At 42.8% G+C, this 26,294-nt stretch overlaps 1 protein-coding gene across 1 annotated transcript; it reads left to right on the top strand.

Annotated features, from left to right (window-relative positions):
• The first annotated feature begins 1,602 nt into the window (after window positions 1-1,602).
• On the top strand, window positions 1,603-22,857 carry LOC135541562 (F-box only protein 42-like). Its single transcript, XM_064967866.1, is given in 11 exon segments — window positions 1,603-1,723; window positions 2,407-2,688; window positions 13,254-13,370; window positions 15,713-15,847; window positions 17,608-17,761; window positions 18,550-18,660; window positions 18,961-19,057; window positions 20,685-20,741; window positions 20,862-20,978; window positions 21,109-21,508; window positions 21,511-22,857. Coding segments are annotated over 11 exon segments (2,166 nt in total). The 5' UTR covers window positions 1,603-1,665; the 3' UTR covers window positions 22,149-22,857.
• Window positions 22,858-26,294: the final 3,437 nt, after the last annotated feature.

Here is a 26,294-nt window from a genome sequence, read left to right as displayed (position 1 = left end):
ACTTTCTAGAAAAAGTATGATCTTTGTCCCCATGTGCAGTTGCAAACTGTGGCTCTTTTTATGGCGGTTTTGGAGCAGTGGCTTCTTCCTTGCTGAGCGGCCTTTCAGGTTATGTCGATATAGGACTTGTTTTACTGTGGATATAGATACTTTTGTACCTGTTTCCTCCAGCATCTTCAAGAGATCATTAGCTGTTTGTGCTGGGATTGATTTGCACTTTTCGCACCAAAGTACATTCATCTCTAGAAACATAAATTATGTTAATTAGCCTATCAGAAGCTTCTACAGCCATGATATAATTTTCTGGAATTTTCTAGGCTGTTTAAAGGCACAGTCAACTTAGTGTATGTAAACTTCTGAGCCACTGGATTTGTGATACAGTGAATTATAAGTGAAATAGTCTGTCTGTAAACAATTGTTGGAAAAATGACTTGTGTCATGCACAAAGTAGATGTCCTAATCAACTTGCCAAAACTATAGTTTGTTGACAAGAAAATTGTGGAGTGGTTGAAAAATTAGTTTAATGACTCAACCTAAGTGTTTGTAAACTTCCCGACTTCAACTGTAAATGGCCACAAAATCCTGATATACAGTTAACAGCGACCTCTACTGCATTGACATTGTACATGTACATTGGGAACGCGCATTGATTCCTGACATAAAACTGTACACCTCCAAAATTAACATGTTTGAAGATTTACTAATTTGAATATAGGAGGAGGACCTATGTGTATAAAGATCCATTCTCTCTATATGACTTCGTTTGTCCCAACTTTGTTACTGTAAGTGACCTTTCATTTAGGTATGGCAACTGGTTTAAACTTCATTCAGGTGGAGAAATAGAGATGGTCTGTTCACTTCTGTGTAAAAATAAAATGTTATTTTTTTGGTCGCTTACACATATTTTGCATATGATATCGCAGGTGCAGCGAAATGCTTATGTTTCGAGCTCCAACAGTGCAGTACTACGAACAATACAAAATAATAGACACAACTCCCAAAATGTAAACGAATTAATTAAGAAAAACCTAAACGAGCAAAGTCAGAGTCCGGAAGATAAATGTATTTGTATCATATCAAATCAAACTTTATTTGTCACATGCGCCGAATACAACAAGTGTAGACTTTACCGTGAAATGCGTACTTACAAGCCTTAACCAACAGTGTAGTTCATGAAGAAGAAAATATTTACCAATTAGACTCAAATAAAAAGTAATAATAAAAAGTAGCACAATATGAATAACGAGGCTATATACAGGGGCACCGGTACCGAGTCAGTGTGCGGGGGTACAGGTTAGTTGAGGTAATCTGTACATGTAGGTAGGGGGGAAGTGACTATGAAGTACAAACAAACGGTGAGTAGCAGCAGTGTAATAAAGGGAGAGTGATGTAGATGATCAAATTGGTATCAATGCAATAATATAAAATGTGGGTCATTTCTTGATTTGATAGTAATTTGATTCAATATGTTGTGTTTGTTTGTCATTTTACAGTATTTTAGTCCAATAGACCGAGCAATACCGATTATTACCAATCCACTTAATTTCTGGATTTCTTGACTATGACGATTTACGTGCGCGCTCCCGCGTTGCAGATGATGCTGCCACTGATGAAGATGGCGAATGCTTGGAGTATGGCGATTTACTGCAGAAGCTGATAAAGGGAATGAGAAGAGATAATTCACAAGATAGAAAACCAACTAAAGAATACGTGCAGAATTACGGTGAATATCAAAGATGTTGGGGTTATGATTGGAAGGGAAATATGGCCCCTGAGAACCTGACAGAAATAGAGCAGAAACCAAACAAACCACTAACGTTAGTAGTTTCTTACTGCTTCCTAGCTGGCTAACTTAACGTGTTAGCTAGCTACTTTAGCTATACCCACTAGCTAGCAAGCTATCTATAACGTTATATTCCACAGATACACTGGCATTTTTCATTACAGTTTTCCACGGATTGGTAGCAAAATATAAATGATTTGACACAGTGTTAACTCATTTGATGCCCTACCATAGATGGAAATTCTAATTAGTGAGGGCGGGCCAGAAGGGATGCGTTCAACGGTGGATGTTAATGCTACTAGTAGCTAGCTAACGGTATTGTGCAAATTAGCTAACCACTTTCCCTAGTTATCCAGCTAGCTAGCTACATTAATTAAGCAGGTTGCTAGTTAGCTTTAGTTTAGGACACAACATCGGGAGTCTGTGTATTGGTTCCAACCAATACACATTCTCCCTGTCCCAAAGCTAGCAAGCTAAATTAGCTACAGTATGTCTATCCCCACCCTGTTGTAATTTCCCAAAACTACCATGAAGCACATGTCACGTGATGGAATTGATGGAAGGTACTATTATTGTTTGTCTTTGTGCCCACCTTTTTAGTGTCATCTCCCATCTATGTCCAGGCACAGAAAGAATGTCCCGCTCTTCAGACAGTGATGATGGGTACTTTGTTGCCATGGATACAGAGGAAGATGTATCAGGGCCTGTTGGAATGGCACAGGGGGAAGATCTGAAATTGGGGACCAGCAGAGGAGAGGGGGACGTAGAAGGCTGCAATGAGGTTGAGGGGACAATGGTGGAGCTGCCGGAGGAAGTCCTAGAATACATCCTGTCCTTCCTCTCACCATACCAGGAGCACAAGACCGCTGCACTGGTGTGTAAACAGTGGTATCGCCTCATTAAAGGTATGTCTCTCTACTGATGACATAACAACCTCCACCACCATTCTAAACCCAAATAGTAGTGCTGTGCAAATAACCCAAATAAAAATGTTTTGGTTATTAAACTTATTGACCAACGTTGGTTCAAATCAAATTTTATTAGTCACATGCGCCGAATACAACAGGTATTCAACCTTATAGTGAAATTCTTACTTACAAGCCCCTAACCAATAATGGCGTTTAAAAAAATCTGGATAAGAAATAAAAGTAACAAGTAATTAAAGAGCAACAGTAAAATAACAATAGCGAGACTATATACAGGGGGGTACTGGTACAGAGTCAATGTGCGGGGGCACTGGTCTGGTTAGTTGAGGTAGTATGTAGATGTAGGTAGAGTTATTAAAGTGACTGCATAGATAATAACAGAGAGTAGCAGCAGTGTTCCAGAGGAGGGGGGCAATGCAAATAGTCTGGGTAGCCATTTGATTAGCTGTTCAGGAGTCTTATGGCTTGGGGGTAGAAGCTCTTTCGAAGCCTCTTGGACCTAGATTTGGCGCTCCGGCACTGCTTGCCGTGCAGTAGCAGAGAGAACAGTCTATGACCAGGGTGGCTGGAGTCTTTGACAAATTTTTTACACCGCCTGGTATAGAGGTCCTGGATCGCAGGAAGCTTGGCCCCAGTGATGTACTGGGCCGTTTGCACTACCTCGTACCTTCTGTAGTGCCTTGCAGTCGGGGGCCAAGCAGTTGCCATACCAGGCAGTGATGAAACCATGCGCTCGATGGTGCAGCTGTAGAACCTTTTGAGGATCTGAAGACCCATGCCAAATCTTTTCAGTCTCCTGAGGGGGAATAGGTTTTGTTGTGCCCTCTTCACAACTGTCTTGGTGTGCTTGGACCGTGTTAGTTTGTTGGTGAAGTGGACACCAAGGAACTTGAAGGTCTAATCCTGAACCACTGCAGCCCCGTCGATGAGAAATGGAGTGTGCTCGGTCCTCTTTTTCCTGTAGTCCACAATCATCTCGTTTGTCTTGATCACGTTGAGGGAGAGGTTGTTGTCCTGGCACCCCACGGCCAGGTCTCTGACCTCCTCCCTATAGGCTATCTCGTCGTTGTCGGTGAACCGGCCTACCACTGTTGTCATCGGCAAACTTAATGATGGTATTGGAGTCGTGCCTGGCAGTGCAGTCCTGAGTGAACAGGGAGTACAGGAGGGGACTGAGCACGCACCCCTGAGGGGCCCCCGTGTTGAGGATCAGCGTGGCGGATGTTTTTACCTACCCTCACCACCTGGGGGTGGCCCTTCAGGAAGTCAGGGATCCAGTTGCAGAGGGAGGTGTTTAGTCCCAGGGTCCTGAGCTTATTGATGAGCTTTGAGGGCACTATGGTGTTGAACGCTGAGCTGTAGTCAATTAACAGCATTCTCACATAGGTGTTCCTTTTGTCCATGTGGGAAAGGGCAGTGTGGAGTGCAATAGAGATTGCATCATCTGTGGATCTGTTGGGGCGGTATGCAAATTGGATTGGATCTAGGATTTCTAGGATAATGGTGCTGATGTGACAAGTCTTTCAAAGCACTTCTTGGCTACAGACGTGAGTGCTACAGGTCTGTAGTCATTTAGGCAGGTTACCTTAGTGTTCTTGGGCACAGGCACTATGGTGGTCTGCTTCTAACATGTTGGTATTACAGACTCGGACAGGGAGAGGTTGAAAATGTCAGTGAAAACACTTGCCAGTGGGTCAGCACATGCTCGCAGTACACGTCATGGTAATCCGTCTGGCCCCGCGGCCTTGTGAATGTTGACCTGTTTAAAGGTCTTACTTACATTGACTGTGGAGAGCATGATCACACAGTCTTCCGGAACAGCTGTTGCTCTCATGCATGTTTCAGTGTTATTTGCCTCAAAGTGAGCATTGAAGTAGTTTAGCTTGTCTGGTAGACTCGTATCACTGGGCAGTTCTCGGCTGTGCTTCCTTTTGTTGTCTGTAATGGTTTGCAAGCCCTGCCACATCCGATGAGCGTCAGAGCTGGTGTAGTACGATTCGATCTTAGTCCTGTATTGAAGCTTTACCTGTTTGATGGGTCGTCGGAGGGCATGGTGGGATTTCAAATCAAATTTTATTTGTCACATACACATGGTTAGCAGATGTTAATGCGAGTGTAGCAAAATGCTTGTGCTTCTAGTTCGGACAATGCAGTAATAACCAACAAGTAATCTAACTAACAATTCCTAAACTACTGTCTTATACACAGTGTAAGGGGATAAAGAATATGTACATAAGGATATATGAATGAGTGATGGTACAGAGCAGCATAGGCAAGATACAGTAGATGGTATCGAGTACAGTATATACATATGAGATGAGTATGTAAACAAAGTGGCATAGTTAAAGTGGCTAGTGATACATGTATTACATAAGGATGCAGTCGATGATATAGAGTACAGTATATACGTATGCATATGAGATGAATAATGTAGGGTAAGTAACATTATATAAGGTAGCATTGTTTAAAGTGGCTAGTGATATATTTACATAATTTCCCATCAATTCCCATTATTAAAGTGGCTGGAGTTGAGTCAGTGTCAGTGTGTTGGCAGCAGCCACTCAATGTTAGTGGTGGCTGTTTAACAGTCTGATGGCCTTGAGATAGAAGCTGTTTTTCAGTCTCTCGGTCCCAGCTTTGATGCACCTGTACTGACCTCGCCTTCTGGATGATAGCGGGGTGAACAGGCAGTGGCTCGGGTGGTTGATGTCCTTGATGATCTTTATGGCCTTCCTGTAACATCGGGTGGTGTAGGTGTCCTGGAGGGCAGGTAGTTTGCCCCCGGTGATGCGTTGTGCAGACCTCACTACCCTCTGGAGAGCCTTACGGTTGAGGGCGGAGCAGTTGCCGTACCAGGCGGTGATACAGCCCGCCAGGATGCTCTCGATTGTGCATCTGTAGAAGTTTGTGAGTGCTTTTGGTGACAAGCCGAATTTCTTCAGCCTCCTGAGGTTGAAGAGGCGCTGCTGCGCCTTCTTCACGATGCTGTCTGTGTGAGTGGACCAATTCAGTTTGTCTGTGATGTGTGCGCCGAGGAACTTAACTTGCTACTCTCTCCACTACTGTTCCATCGATGTGGATAGGGGGGTGTTCCCTCTGCTGTTTCCTGAAGTCCACAATCATCTCCTTAGTTTTGTTGACGTTGAGTGTGAGGTTATTTTCCTGACACCACACTCCGAGGGCCGTCTCGTCGTTGTTGGTAATCAAGCCTACCACTGTTGTGTCGTCCGCAAACTTGATGATTGAGTTGGAGGCGTGCGTGGCCACGCAGTCGTGGGTGAACAGGGAGTACAGGAGAGGGCTCAGAACGCACCCTTGTGGGGCCCCAGTGTTGAGGATCAGCAGGGAGGAGATGTTGTTACCTACCCTCACCACCTGGGGGCGGCCCGTCAGGAAGTCCAGTACCCAGTTGCACAGGGCGGGGTCGAGACCCAGGGTCTCGAGCTTGATGACGAGCTTGGAGGGTACTATGGTGTTGAATGCCGAGCTGTAGTCGATGAACAGCATTCTCACATAGGTATTCCTCTTGTCCAGATGGGTTAGGGCAGTGTGCAGTGTGGTTGAGATTGCATCGTCTGTGGACCTATTTGGGCGGTAAGCAAATTGGAGTGGGTCTAGGGTGTCAGGTAGGGTGGAGGTGATATGGTCCTTGACTAGTCTCTCAAAGCACTTCATGATGACGGAAGTGAGTGCTACGGGGCGGTTAGAGTCCCGCTCCTTGAAAATGGCAGCTCTAGCCTTTAGCTCAGTGCGTATGTAGCCTGTAATCCATGGCTTCTGGTTGGGGTATGTACGTACGGTCACTGTGGGGACGACGTCAACGATACAATTATTGATGAAGCCAGTGACTGATATGGTGTACTCCTCAATGCCATCGGAGGAATCCCGGAACGTATTCCAGTCTTTACTGGCAAAACAGTCCTGTAGCTTAGCATCTGTTTCATCTGACCACTTTTTTTATTGATTTAGTCACTGGTGCTTCCTGCTTTAATTTTTGCTTGTAAGCAGGAATCAGGATGATGTAATTATGGTCAGATTTGCCAAATGGAGGGAGAGGGAGAGCTTTGAATGCATCTCTGTGTGTGGAGTGAAGTTGGTCCAGTGTTTTTTAAAATTTTTTAATTAAAGTTTTTAACCCCCCCCCTCCTGGTTGCGCATTTAACATGCATTTAACATGCTGATAGAAATTTGGTAAAACTGATTTAAGATTCCTTGCATTAAAGTCCCAGGATGCTCAGAGTGCCACCTCTGGGTGAGCGTTTTCTTGTTTGCTTATGGCGGATTACAACTCATTCAATGCTGTCTTAGTGCCAGCCTCTGACTGTGGTGGTATGTATGTAAACAGCTACGAAAAATACAGATACATTCTCAAGGTAGATAGTGTGGTCTTCAGCTTATCATGAGATATTCTACCTCAGGCGAGTAATAGCTAGAGCTGTTATTTACAAAAATACATATTCTTCCGCCCCTTGTCTTATCAGACACCGCTGTTCTATCCTGCCGGTACAGCGTTTAACCAGCCAGCTGTATGTTGATAGTGTCGTTGTTCAGCCACGACTCCGTGAAGCATAAGATATTACAGTATTTAATGTCCCGTTGGTAGTTTAATCGTCTGCATAGGTCATCAATTTATTCTCTAAATATTGCACGTTTGCTAGCAGAATGGAAGGAAGTGGGTTTTATTAGATCGCCTACGAATTCTCAGAAGGCAGCCTGCCCCTTTTTCTCCGCCTCTTCACGGGGATCTGGGCCTGATCCTGAGAAAGTAGTATATCATTCGCATCGGGCTCGTCAGACTCGTTAAAGGGAAAAAATTATTCTGCCAGTCTGTGGTGAGTAATCGCAGTCCTGATGTCTAGAAGTTATTTTCGGACATAAGAGATGGTAGCGGTAACATGTACAAAATAAGTAAAAACATTTTTTTATAAACAAACAAAAAAACATGATCGGTTGGGGACATGTAAAACGTCACCCTTCTCCGGCACCATTGTTACTCTCAAATACAACACAAATACTTGAATTGCATTTATAAAAAATAATAATTTGTGATCCTGGTGAGCTGTTTCACGATGGCAACACCCACCCGTAGCACGCGCTCCAGCAGGTGTATCTCACTGATCATCCCTAAAGCCAACACCTCATTTGGCCCCCGTTTCCTTATGGTTCTATGCTGCCTGTGACTGGAATGAATTGCAAAAATCGCTGAAGTTGGAGACTTTTATCTCCCTCACCAACTTTAAACATCTGCTATCTGAGCAGCTAACTGATCGCTGCAGCTGTACATAGTCCATCGGTAAATAGCCCACCCAATTTACCTACCTCATCCCCATACTGTTTTTATTTATTTACTTTTCTGCTCTTTTGCACACCAGTATCTACCTGCACATGATCATCTGATCATTTATCACTCCATTGTTAATCTGCAAAATTGTAATTATCCACCTACCTCCTCATGCCTTTTGCACACAATGTATATACTCTTAAAAAAAAAAATCTGTGTTATTGACTTGTTTATTGTTTACTCCATGTGTAATTCTGTGTTGTTGTCTGTTCACACTGCTATGCTTTATCTTGGCCAGGTCGCAGTTGTAAATGAGAACTTGTTCTCAACTAGTTTACCTGGTTAATTAAAATAAAATAGTCTCGCAAAAAGCGTTCATGCGTTCTTACTATGCGCTATTCAAAGTACTCTGAAAAAATTAGGAGAATCTCACAGACATTGACAGATTCTAAGATCCGATGACAGTATTGGTAATGTGTTTTTTCGGACCCTCCCTTGGTCGTATTCTCTTGGAGCAGAAATCTGAGATCAAGTGGTAGACTCTGATTTACCACCCCATAATACCCCCGCATGACATCTCCTTGTGCCCCTTCCGGATGGAAACTACAAGTGTAATGGCTGCACTTAATGCAATGGAACTTACAAATGTAGATCATTAAAACACCCCCAAACAGGGAAACAGATCAAGCAAAGGTGTTGTCATGTGCTCAATTAAGGTAGTTATTTATCTTAAATGATGTGGGCAAAACAAAGTGCGAACTAAAAGTAAGAATCTCTGAACATCGTAGCACCATTAGGTGCAAAAACTCGACGTATCCAGTTGCGGCACACATTTTGGAAACAAACTACTCTATTTTGTCCCTTCGCTATATTGGCATCGAACACGACACCCTCCTTAGGAGAGGGGGTGACCTTGACTGTTTGTTAAAACAAGAGGCCATCTGAATCTTTAATTTTAAAGATCCTTGCTTCCTTCAGTTTCAACGGAAAGTTTGATCTGAAGCCATTCTTGTGATTTGCTATCCATTGTAAATGTTTGTTGGTCAAATGGTAACTCTGATCGTATGTAATCCATTCATGCTTTATTATATGTTCTATTCATATCTGAAAATTGACCAATGAAATCAAGCCACAGCCGGCCATGATTAGACACCCATGTGTGTCCTTTCAAACTCTATATAAACTGGTGACCTGCAGTGTTTGTCATTATTCCCTGATGAAAGCAGCTTGGCTGTCGAAACGTTATTAAATTATTGCATCTGAGCTCATAGTGTGCGACTCTTCTTTTTCAAGTGTTCTACTCTGCTAGCCAGCACCTCACCTAACCTGGTGTGCATTTCTTCTGTCTCCAGAAAGCAGGCTGAATCAGGTTTTTCTCTAGGATTTTGCATGTGCTTAGCTCCATTTTATTTTTTATCCTGAAACTCCCCAGTCCTTAACGATTACAACATACCCATAACCAGGGCTTGCGACTAACTTTTTTCATCACCATTCCGAAGTGCAATTTCAACTAATCCAAACTGAACTTGAACCGTCCCAAAATGGAAATACTTATTTTATTTTTTGATATGTGACCATGGGTCAAGGTCATTTACAGTGCTTTTAAAGTCATTTGTGTATTTCTGAGACCGTCTATATTACATAAACTTAATTTGTTCATGAAAACAGACACATTACATTATTTAATTCATTATTACATTATTCATGATTCATTACATTACATAGTTCAAACTCAAATATTGAAAAACAACCTAGCTTTTGAACAAAACAGTGTAAATAGCCAAGGAACACAAGGACAAAGTCTTCAGTAGACTTCCGTTTCAAGTTAAACAGACTTTTATGCCTGTCTCGCAACGCTTCTAAACATGAATATGTAACTACGCTCTTCACGTGTGCACACTCAGACCCCAGCCAGGCAGTGTTGCACACGAGGCAGAAATACTTTGCACATTTTACAGTGTGCATTTGGTTCAGCTCAGGGAGATATAACCATATTCTGTAGATTACTATAGTAGCTAGCCTATAGACAATGCAAATGCCACAGCAACTCCCGGCACACGAAACCTCAGTTCCGGGCCGCTGGGCCGCAGACAGGCTGGGAGAGAGTCAAATGTGCATTTTAATAGGTCTATTTGCCCAACATTGGAATGATATTCTAATATTATACATCTCCCGAGTCTGTATGGGAGTTGCAGCAATGGGACAAGACTGTAACTACCAATTTGGATATCATAAAATTGGGGAGAAAAGGGGTTTAAAAAAAAAAGCAAAGATTTCTAGATATGCCATTTACCAGCATTTCTTCTACTGTCCAAAGTCAGTAAGGCACAATCATATTGTTGCATCTTCAGATATTCTAAGTTTCTACTATTATGCTCTATATCCATATGTCGCATTATAAAAACCTCTAGCATCAAGTGCGTGTTTGAGAATGGTGTTCTCCCGTACTAGCATTTTTGAACATTCACGCTTATGGCCGAGACGAGTAAACCCATTGCTGTGCTTGTAATGTGAATTATTCATAGTTTATCAACTCTTAAAATAAATGTTGTGATCTGTTTCATCAGCCTCGTCTTTGTTTTTATTAATTTTATCTTACTTTTTACCTTGAGGCAAGTCGGTTAAGAAAAATATAATATTTACCTTTCGGTTACTGGCCCAACACTCTAACCACTAGGCTACCTGCAAACAGGATGCATGTTTTGGCATATTTTGTATTCTGTACAGGCTTCCTTCTCACGCTCAACTAGGTTAGTATTGTGGAGTAACTACAATGTTGTTGATCAGTCCTCAGTTTTTTTTCCAATCACAGCCAGTTTACTGTAACTGTTTTAAAGTCACCATTGACCTTATGGTGAAATTCCTGAGGGGTTTCCTTCCTCTCCAGCAACTTAGTTAGGAAAGACACCTATATCATTGTACTGGCTGGGTGTATTGATACACCATCCAAAATGTAATTAATAACTTCACCATGCTCAAAGGCATGTTAAATGTCTTTTTTTTTTCTCCCATCTACCAATACTGTAGGTGTCCTTCTTTGCGAGGCATTGGGAAACCTCCCTGGTGTTTGAATCTGTGTTTGGGGTCATTCAAAAATCATGTTAAACATTATTTTTGCAAACAGAGTGAGTCCATGCAATTTATGTGACTTGTTAAGCAAATGTTTATGCCTGAACGTATTTAGGCTTGCCGTAACAAAAGGGGTTGAATACTTATTGACTCAAGACATTTCAGCTTTTCATTTTTTATTAATTTGTTTTTTAAAAATCAACCAAAAGAATTCCACTGACATTATGGAGTATTGTGTTTGTGTGTGTGTGTGAAGGCCAGTAACAAAAAAAACTCAATTTAATCCATTTTAAATTCCGGCTGTAACAAAGTGGAGAAAGTAAACAGTTGTAAACACTTTCTGAAGGCTCTGTACACACAGACCACATGAGAGAGGAATGTACACCACAACGGTGATAGAGGGATAGAGACAGTTCGTGAAAGTATGTCTTATCTACTTTGGAGAACTAGTCAAATGATTGTCAAGACAGCTCTGCAGCATACTTAGGCAGGCTAAGCTAGTTTAATATGATGACTAATGACAGTACAGTATGGAGAACACACAGAGATAACGTTGTCTGGCTGGCTGGTTGCTACTGCCTGAGCAGAGATAACGTTGTCTGCCTGGCTGGCTGCTTCTGCCTGGCTGGCTGCTACTGCCTGAGCAGAGAACATTGTCTGGCTGGCTGCTACTGCCTGAGCAGAGATAACGTTGTCTGGCTGGCTGGCTGGCTGCTACTGCCTGAGCAGAGATAACGTTGGCTGGCTGGCTGCTACTGCCTGAGCAGAGATAACGTTGGCTGGCTGGCTGCTACTGCCTGAGCAGAGATAACATTGTCTGGCTGGCTGGCTGGCTGCTACTGCCTGAGCAGAGAAACGTTGTCTGGCTGGCTGGCTGCTCCTGCCTGAGCAGAGATAATGTTGTCTGGCTGGCTGGCTGCTCCTGCCTGAGCAGAGATAATGTTGTCTGGCTGGCTGGCTGCTACTGCCTGAGCAGAGAGAACGTTGTCTGGCTGGCTGGCTGCTCCTGCCTGAGCAGAGATAATGTTGTCTGGCTGGCTGGCTGCTACTGCCTGAGCAGAGATAACATTGTCTGGCTGGCTGGCTGGCTGCTACTGCCTGAGCAGAGAGAACATTGTCTGGCTGGCTGGCTGCTACTGCCTGAGCAGAGATAATGTTGTCTGGCTGGCTGGCTGCTACTGCCTGAGCAGAGATAACATTGGCTGGCTGGCTGCTACTGCCTGAGCAGAGAGAACGTTGTCTGGCTGGCTGGCTGGCTGCTACTGCCTGAGCAGAGATAATGTTGTCTGGCTGGCTGGCTGCTCCTGCCTGAGCAGAGATAATGTTGGCTGGCTGGCTGGCTGGCTGCTACTGCCTGAGCAGAGATAACATTGTCTGGCTGGCTGGCTGGCTGCTACTGCCTGAGCAGAGAGAACGTTGTCTGGCTGGCTGGCTGGCTGGCTGCTACTGCCTGAGCAGAGATAATGTTGTCTGGCTGGCTGGCTGCTACTGCCTGAGCAGAGAGAACGTTGTCTGGCTGGCTGGCTGCTCCTGCCTGAGCAGAGATAATGTTGTCTGGCTGGCTGGCTGCATCTGCCTGAGCAGAGATGAGATAATGACTTTAAGGAATTAAAAATATTAGCGTCATCAAATAAATATATTACAGTCATCAAATAATATACACAACTTAAATATTTTATTATTTCATAGTAATTTCGTTTTTTTTTTAAATTCATATCTACCCAATGTTGACCTGACGGATACAATATAATATTTTCAATGTTTTGGCAATTGAATGTTTACAATTTTTGGCTTATTCAATAATTAATTGAATGTAAAATAAATACATAGTGAAATCAAAAACGCAATTATTTTGTAATAATTTAACTGAAACCGAACCGACTTCATAAAGCACTAATCGCTCAGCATTACCAAAAAGGCAACAACATGCCATTATGCTGCATTTTGAGACCCCCAAGTGGAAACCCTAACTACCACTCAGCTGTTTGACTGAAGTGGTTTCTTTTTCACAATGAGTCAAGTAACGTTTATTCCATTTTCAGATCGGACACTGAGTCAACCATGACATTAAGTGACTTGTTATTGCAAAAACAGTTAAGATAATGACGTGTTACTTATTATGTTGCTTTTATTGTGGCTGTGACTCACATAAAACCATAATAGTCACTCATCTCCAATCTCTTTCTCCCCTCAGGTGTTGCATATCAGTGTTACCATGGTTTTCTGCGGGCCGTCCAGGAGGGCAATATTCAGTGGGAGAGTCGTACATACCCATATCCTGGAACACCCATCACGCAACGCTTCTCACACAGTCAGTATACAACATATACCACCGCTTTGTTGAATTGAGTTGATTGGCCATGGTATAAGCTGGATAATCAACTCCAGGCTGTGTAGTCCTAAGTATTATCTTTAAAAAAAGTAATGCCATACACAATTTAAATTGGAAGTATTAGGGATAGGGCATTGAAGGTGTAAGTCAGTTGAATGGCCCCGTCTTGTTGCAGGGGTTGGATTTGAAAAAGGTTATTTACAGAGGCCAGATATTTTCTACATGGGATTACTCTTTCCTAAAACCGGTATAAAAAACCATGCACCAACACAATTCTAATCTTACGAAGCTCTTTAAATGTAATGTTGCTAATCTTATGAAGCTCTTTAAATGTAATGTTGCTAAAAGTTCATTTTAAGTGCTTTAAGATTAGCCTAATTCAGTGCATCAAATTGTTTACTTACATACATAGCTTCCTCTTTAGTTTTTATTTACACATAGGAAACCTTTGTGCATGGCATCTCAGTTGACTAGTGTCATTCTGTTTTATTTTCTATTTCTTTATAGTTTTTTACACAGAAACCTTTTATGCAGGGTATATCTGTTGACAAGCTTTTGCGGAGAAGTCTCTCTTCCCCACATCAGTAGAGAACGTGTGGGAGAGATTTGGTCGTGTGTGCAATAAGCATAGAACACTATTTTATATAAGGAATTGGCAACTCGTTCTCATTCTGAGAAATAAGATAGGCTTACACTTGATTTCAACATCTGAACAAAGTGAACAGGTTAGCATGCTGTTCAAACAGTTGGAGACAGAAGGGTGTGTTCATAACAATTCAACTGTTCAACCTTGTTAGTTAGGAAATAGATCCAAGTTGGCTAAACTTGAAATATAAAGATTATCTGGCTACTCACTAGCACGTGAGATTGTTTTGAGACCTTGTGTTCGTTTTCTATAATGTCTGCTACAAGAAGTTAGTCATTATTAGTGAATGTGCATTATTCGTTTTTCTTTTTACATTTGTATCAAAAAGGGCATTTTCATAGACATACTTGAAAGCCAGATCAGTGATTATTGCAAAAAAAGCAGGTTAAAGTATTTTGATAAAATAATTTAATTAGTGGGGCTTATACACTGTGTACAACACATTAAGAACACCTTCCTTTTCCCCTCAGAACAGCCTCAATTTGTCGGGGCATGGACTCTACAAGGTGTCGAAAGTGTTCCACAGGGATGTCAAGTTGGCTGGATGTCCTTTAGGTGGTGGCACATTATTGATACACACGGGAAACTGTTGAGCGTGAAAAACCCAGCAGTGTTGCACTACCATACCTGTTCAAAGGCACACTTCAATATTTTGTCTTGTCCATTCACCCGCTGAATGGCACATGTTTTGTACACTGTGTATTTAGCCTAATTTCACATGCATGGAATTAATTGTTTGAAATGCATTGTATTTGACCTTTATTTTTACATCAAAGATTATTTAGAGAAAACATTTAAGAAATCGATGTATATCGTGAATCAACCATAAGCTTGAAAAAAATCCAGATTTTCAGGCCATATTGCCCAGCTCTAACTGATGGTGACTGAATATATTTGCGCGGTGTAGCGAAATAGAGCCTTTTGTTTGGGCTCAATTCAGAGGAGAAAATGTATTTTGAAAATATGTCTGTTTTTCAATCATGTCAATAACTGTTTTATCCCTCCCCTGTAGTCTCAAATTAAGTCCATTCAGTTGATTGAAGATCACTGAAAAACATCTGATACGAACTCATCAAGCAATTTCGTTAGATATGTGTTAGCTTTCTTGTGTTGGAGAAAAGCAACTATGTCCTCGCTAATCTCACAGGCTGTTCTCTTGAGAGTATTATTACCCTTTCTTAGCCACCGAACGTCATTATGTAAAAGTGGATCAGGATGCTCAGCAGACTACGAAGCAAGCAATGTTGCAGTCTCGATGTTGATCGGATAACATTCATGATCGCCGAAACTGAGTCCATGGTCTTTTTCACTCACAGCTGAGTTAAGTACAAAGCATGCTTTGGTGTATTGGGCAGTGTAGTGATCTCCTCTGTGGTGAAAGAGCCGACAGGCGGGCAGACCCTTGTACCCCTGTTTGCAGCTCTAATTGGCTGTAACTGGTATGTTGGGTGATATTGATTGACAGCAATTAAGGGGTGGGACTACAAGAATACAGATTCTCTCATTGGAGAATATTGAAAGAACGCTCCTTTTGGCCCTAAACACTGGATTTTTAAATGAATGTTCATAATTGATCAAAAGGCTATTCTAAATTGATAAACAGGCAGGATCTGGCCCACGGACACCAGTTAAATAGCCCTGGTTATGACTCAAACCAAGTATGTGTGTGTTGCAGGTGCATGCTACTACGACTCCAACCAGTCCATGTATGTGTTTGGGGGCTGTACTCAAAGTAGCTGCAACGCTGCCTTCAATGACCTGTGGAGACTTGACCTCAACAGCAAGGAGTGGATCCGCCCTTTAGCCTCGGGTAAGAAATCAGCCCTTTTTTAATTTTTTACCTTTATTTGAGTAGGCAAGTCAGTTAAGAACAAATTCTTATTTTCAATGACGGCCTAGGAAGAGTGGGTTAACTGTCTGTTCAGGGGCAGAACGACAGATCTGTACCTTGTCAGCTCGGGGATTCAAACTTGCAACCTTTAAGTTACATAGGGTGGATACTGCCTACTTGTAACAAGGAAAGTGAAAATAACGTTCCTTGATGGTTCGTGTGCTTGACACATGGCGGTAAAAAATAAATGTTTTTTGTTTTAGTCATTTTTTTTACTCTGCTTGCAGATGTAATTTGTCTTGTTTAAATCGACTTCCAACCTTTTGTATGCATGACATAGAAGTATGTACAGTGCATTTGGAAATTATTCAGACCCCCTTTTCCACATTTTGTTCCATTACAACCTTGTTTTAAAATGGATGAAATAAATAAAAAATCCTCATCGATCTACACACTACCCCATAGTGACAAATGCCCAAACAGGTTTTTAGAAATGTTTGCAAATTTATAATACGTGAAAACAGATACCTTTACATAAATATTCAGACCCTTTGCTATGAGCTATATCCAGTTTCCATTAATCATCCTTGAGATGTTTCTACAACTTGATTGTCCACCTGTGGTAAATTCAATTGATTGGACATGTCTATTTTAGGTCACACAGTTGACAGTGCATGTCAGAGCAAAAACCAAGGCATGAAGTCGAAGGAATTGTCCGTAGAGCGCCGAGACAGGATTGTGACGAGGCACAGATCTAGGGAAGGATACCAAAACATTTCTGCAGCATTGAAGGTCCCCAAGAACACAGTGGCCAAGAACCACCCGATTTGTTACTCTTGACAGAGCTCCAGAGGTCCTCTGTGGAGATGGGAGAACCTTCCAGAAGGACAAACTTTTCTGCAGCACTCCACCAACCAGGTCTTTATGGTAGAGTGGCCAGACGGAAGCCACTCCTCAGTAAAAGACACATGACAGCCCGCTTGGAGTTTGCCAAAAGGACTCTCAGCCCATATGAATCCAAGATTGAACTATTTGGTCTGAATGCCAAGCGTCACATCTGGAGGAAACCTGGCACCATCCCTACATTGAAGCATGATGGTGGCAGCATCATGCTGTGGGGATGTTTTCAGCGGAAGGGACTGGGAAACTAGTCGGGCTCGAGGGAAAGGTGAACGGAGCAAAGTACAGAGATCCTTGATGAAACCCTGCTCCAGAGCGACGGTTCACTTTCCAACTGCACACAGCCAAGACAACGCAGAAGTGGCTTTGGGACAAGTGTCTGAATGTCCTTGAGTAGCCCACCCAAAGCCCGGACTTGAAACCAATCTAACATCTCTAGAGAGACCTGAAAATAGCTGTGCAACGATGCTCCCCATCCAACCTGACAGAGCTTGAGAGGATCGGCAAAGAAGAATGGGATAATTTCCCCAACTACAGGTCTGTCTAGCTTGTAGCGTCATACCTAAGAAGACTGGAGACTAATCGCTGCCAAAGGTGCTTCAACAAAGTACTGAGTTTAGTCTGAATACTTTTCATTTAGAATACATTTGCAAAAATTTCGAAAAACCTGTTTTTGCTTTGTCATTATGGGCTATTGTGTGTAGATGAGGGGCGGAAAACAATTAAATACATTTTAGAATAAGGCTGTAACGTAACAAAATGTGGAAAAAGTCAAGGAGTCTGAATACTGTCTGAATGCTCTGTATGAAGGCTTATTCTTACTCCTTTTGCCCACACAGGCTCCTATCCGTCTCCTAAAGCGGGTGCTACCCTGGTGATGTACAACAATCTGCTGGTGCTGTTTGGTGGATGGACTCGACCTAGCCCATACCCACTACATCAGCCTGAGAGGTTCTTTGACGAGATCCACACATACTCCCCCTCCAAAAACTGGTAAGAGGAAGAGACCAGAAGGTTTGGAGATAGGCCTAGACCCTGTGGATGAATTAACTCCTTTAGCCATACAGTATGTGTCAACATCACATGTTGACTGCTGTTCACTCTCATACAGGCTGATAGTCAGAGTGCTATTACTCATGACAATTATTTCTGTGTAGAGACTGAAAACCCATAGCCTCACAATAGTATGGCATTGGTTGAAGCTCAACATTATGTGCAAATCTCCATACCATCATATCTAAGCCAATGACACCAATGTCAATAAATTCGCAAATCAACTTGGAGGTATGACACACTCCGTCATGAGTCGTCCGGCTTTTACCAGATTTTTAACAGGGTTGTTTAGCTATTGAGTTTTCAGAGTTATTTTCTGTACCCACCTAGCTCAAATTGTAGATGTCAGATTGAAACGAGACTATATTGTCCTGAAAGTGAACATTGGACTTAAAACTTCCGGAGCACGTGAGGACTCACACAACTGTTTCATGAATCTGATCATGAAACAGTATGAATTAGGCTGTTTGAGAAGGTTTGAATCCTAAGCAACCTGCATGTACAATAGACCAACATAGCTACTGTAGTAGGTCAAAGTTGTGTGCTGGAAAATCTTGGTAGAGCATGGATGGAATAACATTGTGGGGCTTGTGAATTTCCTTTTTCTTCAGACCAATGCCTGCTTCTCACTTAATTATACTTATAGCCTTACCTAGCCATCAGTGCTTGGTCTTTTATCACTTTACCCTCATCTAGCTAAGCCCGTAAACTTCTCCATGTGCCCTCAGGTGGAACTGCATCGTGACAACCCAAGGACCCCTACCCATGGCCGGTCACTCCTCCTCCGTCATAGGGAGCGTCATGGTGGTGTTTGGAGGGTCGCTAGGGGCCCGCCAAATGTATGTCATTACTTTGAGGAGCTTTTACCTTTTGAGTTTTCTGCACATTTTACTATGCTGTGCCAAACCAGACATTACAATAGAACAACCTGACACATCAGTTAAAACACTTAAAATAAATACAGTTGTGGTGTAGCGAGACAATGTTCAAAGGTTGTAATGTGAATGTCTTGAAAGTAAAGGGAAATCATGTCATTAAACTGTTTTTTTTTTCAATGTTGATAGTTGTCTGTGAATCTGTCAAGGTGTGTGCTTTTGGCTCACCGTGTCCCCCTGCTCTCTCCACTGGTCCCTAATCAGGAGTAACGAGGTGTGGGTTCTGGATCTGGAGCAGTGGTCCTGGTCCAAGCCCACCATCTCCGGGCCGTCCCCACACCCACGAGGAGGCCAGTCTCAGGTCAGGATGATGTTTGTCCTTCACACCTTCTCCCCTCAGTACCTCCATCACCCTCTACATATCTCAATTCCTGCATTTCCACCACATACCCTCCATATCCCCATCATGCAGTATTTCAGATGATTTAGTAAATACACTACCATTCAAACGTTTGGGGTCAGTTATAAATGTCCTTGTTTTTGAAAGAAAAGCACATTTGTATTCTTTATAATATCAAATTGATCCGAAATACATTGTAGACAATGTTAATGTTGCAAATGACTATTGTAGCTGGAAATTGCAGTTTATTTTTATGGAATATCTACAGAGGCCCATTATCAGCAACCATCACTCCCGTGTTCCAATGGCACGTTGTGTCAGCTAATCCACGTTTATCATTTTAAAAGGCTAATTAATTATTAGAAAACCCTTTTGCAATTATGTTAACACAGCTGAAAACTGTAGTTCTGATTAAAGAAGCTATAAAACTGGCCTTCTTTAAACTAGTTGAGTATCTGGAGCATCAGCATTTGTGGGTTTGATTACAGGCTCAAAATGGCCAGAAACAAAGAACTTTCTTCTGAAACTCATCAGTCTATTCTTGTTCTGAGAAATGAAGGCTATTCCATGTGAGAAATTGCCAAGAAACTGAAGATCTCGTACAACGATGTGTACTACTCAGCGCAAACTGTCTCTAACCAGAATAGAAAGAGTGGGAGGCCCCGGTGCACAACTGAGCAAGAGGACAAGTACATTGGTGTTGAGTTTGAGAAACAGTCCTAAACTGTCAGCTTCATTAAATAGTACCCGCAAAACACCAGTCTCAATGTCAACTGTGAAGAGGCGACTCCGGGATGCTGGCCTTCTGGGCAGAGTTGCAAAGAAAAAGACATATCTCAGACTGGCCAATAAAAATAAACGTTTAAAATGGGCAAAAGAACAGACACTGGACAGAGGAATTCTGCCTGGAAGGATCCCAGAGTCGGCTGTTGATGTTGAAACTGGTGTTTTCTGTGAAGGAAGTAGTACACAGCATTGTACGAGATCTTCAGTTTCTTGGCAATTTCTCGCATGGAATAGCCTTCATTTCTCAGAACAAGAATAGACAGACGAGTTTCAGAAGAAAGTTTTGTTTCTGGTCATTTTGAGACTGTAATCGAACCCAGAAATGCTGATGCTCCAGATACTCAACTAGTTTAAAGAAGGCCACTTTTATTGCTTCTTTAATCAGAACAACAGTTTCAGCTGTGCTAACATTAATGCAAAAGGGTTTTCTAATGATCAATTAGCCTTTTAAAATTAAACATTTGGATTAGCTAACACAATGTGCAATTGGAACACAGGAGTGATGGTTGCTGATAATGGGCCTTTGTACACCAACATAGATATTCCAATAAAAATCAGCCGTTTCCAGGTACAATGGTCATTTACAACATGAACGATGTCTGCACTGTATTTTTGATCAATTTGATGTTATTTTATTGGACAAAATGTGCTTTTTCTTTTCAAAAACAAGGACATTTCTAATTGACCCCAAACTTTTGAAAGGTATCTGTCTGTGTTTTTACAGGGAATTACAAGTTACCTTTTTGTGGCTCGTATAGATGGTTATCTACATGTTTTAAATGTATTTTCTCCTCTCTCACAGATTGTGATTGACAACAAGACTCTTCTTATTCTGGGAGGCTGTGGAGGCCCTAATGCAGTGAGAGCCTATGTTCTCTAATGAAAGGCAGCATTATTATTGTCCATGCATAAAAAGCTCTGCGCTCTTGTTTTGCTGTTTGTGACTCTGCACCTCCCTTCTCTCTCATGTCCCTGCTAGCTGCTGAAAGATGCCTGGCTCCTGCACATGGGTGCCCCACCCTGGACATGGCAGCAGCTGAGGGTGGAGAACGATGACCATGGAGCCCCAGAACTGTGGTGCCACCCTGCTTGCAGGGTATGTGTGGCTCTCTGTCATCTATCCCCTGTCTCACTGTACTAAACACTGTTGGGATATTGTTTTGTAGGTTTACTTTCATCTCAACTTCCTTCATTGTTTTCTGTCGTCCATCCCACGCTCTGTCCAGGTTGGACAGTGTGTAGTGGTGTTCTCCCAGGCTCCGTCTGGCCGTGCGCCACTCAGCCCCAGCCTGAACTCTCGGCCCTCCCCCATCAGTGCCTCTCCTGGCCCCCTGGGCCCAGAGCCCCCCTCGCTGCGCTCCCAGTCCCCATTAAGGAGCGGCGCTGCCGGGGTCGTCCTGGGGGCTGTTGAGGAGGCCCCCTGTGTGAACGGCCGCTGGGGGACACTGAGACCACGTCCCTCGGCCAGAGGGGGTGCCAGAGAGGGTAGCCCCGGCTCCTCCTCTCAACAGCCATCCCCCTCCCAGGGGCCTGACAGCCCGCCTCTGCCCTCCCTCCATCCTCTACTCAACGGTTCATCCCCCTCTCCCCGGACCAGCCCTGCCCAGGATGCCTCCCCGCCCTCTCGCCCCCTGTCTCCTCGGACTACGGCTGGGAGTCTCCCCCCTCAGCCACCCACCCCCTTTCCGAGGTACCCAGCACTAACGGCGTGCACACGCCTCCACCTGCCCCTGGCTCCCCACGCACTCCCCCGGGGGCCGTGTCCCCCGCAGCCCTGAGACGAGGCCTGGAGGCTGTCAAAAACCTGTCCTCTTCATCCTCCTCAAACCCCTTGTCCCAAGGAGCTGCTTCAGGAGGAAGTGGGGGAGGAGTGGCTTCAGCAGGAACATCCCCCTCTTCCAGCCCGCCACAGGCTGCTGCTGCCGGGTCTGATGGACACTCCATCCCGCCTATCGCACGGCGGCTTGGCCACCACCCGCCCCAGAGCCTGAACGTGGGCAAGCCCCTGTACCAGTCGCTCAATTGCAAGCCCATGCAGATGTATGTCCTGGACGTGTCCCGAGCCAAAGCAGCAGGTCTCGTCTCCTGGAGGGATTACGGGAACGGCACCCCCGCTGCCGTCACAGGCCCCCCCGAGACCAGCCTTCACACAGTGGTCCAGGGTAGGGGCGAGCTCATCATATTCGGGGGCTTGATGGACAAGAAGCAGAATGTGAAGTACTACCCTAAAACCAACGCCTTGTACTTTGTGCGCGCTAAGAGGTAATGCAGCAATGGATGGGTTTGTGAGTGACGCCAAAGTGTTTGCTAGGTAACGGACGATCAAGCCATCCTAACCCATACAAGGGAAGTCAAACAAGGCCTTTTTCATCTTCCACTGAGGATCGTGGGAAAAGAATGTGTCACACTAATTCTTGACGTTCCTCTCCCCTCTCACACTAACTTCTCCCTCTACCCCCGTCTTCCTATCACATAACTTAAAAGAAAATAACATTTCAAACAGTACATTTAATAAGACACTTGAGGAAGTTGTTGCTATGATGGGCATCTTGACCTCCCAACACCTGGTGTGTGTGTGTGTGTGTGTGTGTGTGTGTGTGTGTGTGTGTGTGTGTGTGTGTGTGTGTGTGAGAGAGACGGCGGTTGGTCGAATGGCCTGAGTGGACAGCAGTTCATCCCAAAAGATGTCGACAGTTTCTTTTCCTCTTTGGTCGCCCCGCTTTGAACTTGAAAGAAAAGAAAATGGAACGAGCCTTGCGCTTGCTTACGAGGGTGCAACAGTGGACAACAGACTACCTTGCTTTTTTAAAATCACTCTTTCAGCCTGCATTGTTTACATTGGAATCTGTGTGAGTGTGTGTAATAGCATGGATGTTGGTGTGTGTGTGTGTGGTGTAAATGCATGTTGATGGTTGTTTAGGGGGGGGGGGCTCGGGAGGTTGCTGCAGTGTACTGTGTAGCATAAGAAAACAATAAAGGCCTCCATGTCTTAACTGTCAGGGTGTGTTTTATGTATTGTTTATTAATTCCTGACTGGACTATAGTTAACTGAGGTTCCAGGTCTAAATCCTGCATTTATTGTAAAATGAAAACTACCTCACAGCTTTTGTACATGATTGCACTCCTGCTCTTTTCACAATCCATACACCAATGATCTGATTGTGATGACATCACCTGTGTTGAAAATAGTGGTGAGAGTTATCACAAATAGCCTAGCACACAGTGCTCATAAAATGATCTTGATTTTTATCTTGGCACTAGAGGTGTAGTTCTTCTCAGACACATGAATAAACCTTCAGTGGAGCGGCTAAGCTGATTTGTGTCCTGAAAGTATTTTGATTCTGGGCCATCACATATTTGGCAAACATCTTACAAAATAAACCTTTAGGCTTGAGGTTGTTTGTAGGGGTGCCAGGTAGGTTCTACCTACCAGAGAAAAATGAAATGAGTCCCATCTGATCCGTCAAGCGTCAAGTCTACACCAATACAAAGGACTCATGTAAAAGTCGGTATGGACATACACTTTTCATAAACCTTTACAACATTGGAAATGACTTAAACTGGGTTCTTTTTGCATTACCAAAATAAACCATCACATAACTGAGCTCTGGTTCCTCAAGAAACGTCCTGTACCTCTGGCCTAAGAGTCTAGCCCGGTAACGGAGTAGAGTGAACACACGTGACCTCAGTATTGCAATTGTCCTTTCATAAAGTGATGGGTAAACCCGGTCTCATTAATACATTCAGATTGCGATCAACTCTACCACACAACAATAAAGAGTGTCACATCTCTGTAGTCTTCACTACAACTTAAATCATCACGGTATACATCACACCAAAACAAATTGAATACCACATGCAAAAAGTTGTGGTCAGTCGGACAATCCAAATCGCCAACAGATCTCCGGCTGGGAAAGGCCACGAAGAAACAGCGACGACCGACGTAGATTAGTAGTCAAACAATAGACATAAGTAGATCATGCGACACGGCTACTGTACACACTTTTTTTTACTACAAACAAAATAAACTGTCTCTTAACGAACTTCCAAGCTGATGGTAGAACACTTCCTCTCTCGCGCCACTGTCACAAACCCACTTTTGCACAGCTGATGCTAGCTATTTAACAGGGAATTAAAGGGGAAGCGCCCTATTGGAAGGAGAAGCACTGAGACGGTTCAGACAAATTCAGGGCGGTCACAACACGACTGACAGGAACGACTCCTGGATCAATTTCCTGATATGCAGGCCCAAAACAAAGGATGGGATGTTCTGACGGTACACTATTGATACTGCACGAGCTAAAGTCTAGGCCTCTAGTGGCCCCTGCGGTTATAGCCGAATCAAATGAATGGGTATGGGAAACACGAAAAACTAACACGTTGGCAATTAAAAGAGTAATTTTTAAACAAAAGCCATATTCCAAAAGAGAGCTTGATTACAGTACAATGACTGCTAAATCATCTATTGCAGCATTTCCCAATTGTCAAGGTCATTCCCACATGAAAAAATACTACAGTATACTGTAGAATACTACACTACACACGGTAGAATTGCTCGATCATGTGTGGCACTTACTATAGAATGTTTTATTATACTGTAGAATACTATAGTAAACACTACAGTATTATCCGAAGAAACAATTGTAAATATTACAGTAATGTCTGCAAAACACTACACTTTTTTAGCTATAGTAAATACTGCAGTATTAATTTGAATATACCCTCCCCATTCCCTTCCCCATATCCCAATTTGTGCCACCCATAAGTGAGAAACCTACATGCCATGTATAGATAATGTGTTCCATACAGGTTATAGAAAATAAACATTGTCAATAGAGAAATACAGAAAACAATATAAACCAGAAATTTGACATCAGTAGACCATCCCCTCACCTGCTCTGTTACTATTGAAGAAATTAAGACTAATTTGAAAAAAATGAAAAACAAAGCACCTGGGGAAGACATCATTGACAGTACACTCATCAAACAAGCACCTGATGAATACCTGCACCTCCTTTCTAACCTCTTCACCACATCTCATGGAAGGCTATTTTCCCCTACCTTGGAATTCTGCAGTTGTCACAATGATTCACAAACCTGGAAAAGATCCATACAACTGTCACAAGTTATAGACCAATCAGCCTCCTCAGTCAGGAAGCTGTGTGAGAGTACTCACCCAAAGACTGAGCGGCCACACTGAGGAAATGGGCCTCCTTCGAATCCACCGAGCTGGCTTTAAAAAAAAACAAGATCAACTACCAATAACATTCTAAGACTATATAAAAATATTATTTTTTTTTACAAAATACAAAAGTACAAAAAATGTGTGTGTATATAAAAGTGTGTGTCTATAGGTGGATGCATTCCTTAGCCCCAGTCCCCTCTCCCGGCACGGTAATTTTAATGAAGTTGGTTTTAAACACAATAAACTTATGTCAGGAAAGGAAAAAATAGAGTAACTAATCTATGCCTGTTCTAATAAAACCTTAGTGCACTTAGACTTGGGGGATGCTTTGCTTGACCACACCCTCCTTCCTTGCTCCTGGTCTGCCCTGCCTCTTCCACCAAATCATTTGTTTTTAATGTACAGAAAAGAGCAGAAGCTCTGAGCTGCCCAATCAGGTCTATTGCCTATTGTCGTTGTAGAAAAGAGCAGATGCTGTCAAATATTGTTCAGACCCCAATCCTACCTACTTGCTATTTTTGTATTTCTCCAGTAGGTTTCCTCAAGGAGAAAGACTCCACTTTATTTCAATGATAATAAAACAGAAACACTATAGTAAATACTACAGTAATGTCTGCAAACAAACTACAGTAAATACTACAGTCTGCAATAACATGACAGAAAATACTACAGTGTACTACAGTCTGCAAAAACCTTACAGTAAATACTACAGTTTACTACAGTCTGCAAAAGGACCATTAATTACTATAGTATATACTACAGTTTTTCTTTACTGCAGTACTTATACTATAGTTTACTGTAAATACTACAGTATTCACTGTAGTGTTTTTGTGGACTTTAGTTTGGAAAACACTACTGTGAATACTACAGTAAAGTCAGTAAAACACTAGTCAGTACTATAGTATTTATACCATAGTATACTATAATATTTTTCATGTTGGGTGTTGTGATTTGTTCATGAAGAAATCATTTTATCACCTAATAAAAAGCATAAGCTGGCGGACACAAAAAAGTTGGTAAAGTTGCCGGCTAATGGCGAGTAAACTATATAAAATGTATTGGGTAAACCAGTTTTTTACCAACCATAATTGCCTACCACCATGACTATGATATAATACCAGCCTAACTTTAATTAGGGACCGAGTGTAGTAGCCTATAAATGTGTCTCTTCTTTTGTTGTGGTCCGCAGATGAACCTGTTTTTCCTGTGTGACACACTTCCACTCCA

This window comes from Oncorhynchus masou, chromosome 6 (assembly GCF_036934945.1).
Source record: "Oncorhynchus masou masou isolate Uvic2021 chromosome 6, UVic_Omas_1.1, whole genome shotgun sequence".
NCBI lineage: Eukaryota > Metazoa > Chordata > Actinopteri > Salmoniformes > Salmonidae > Oncorhynchus > Oncorhynchus masou.
This window is presented reverse-complemented; position numbering and strand designations above follow the sequence as displayed.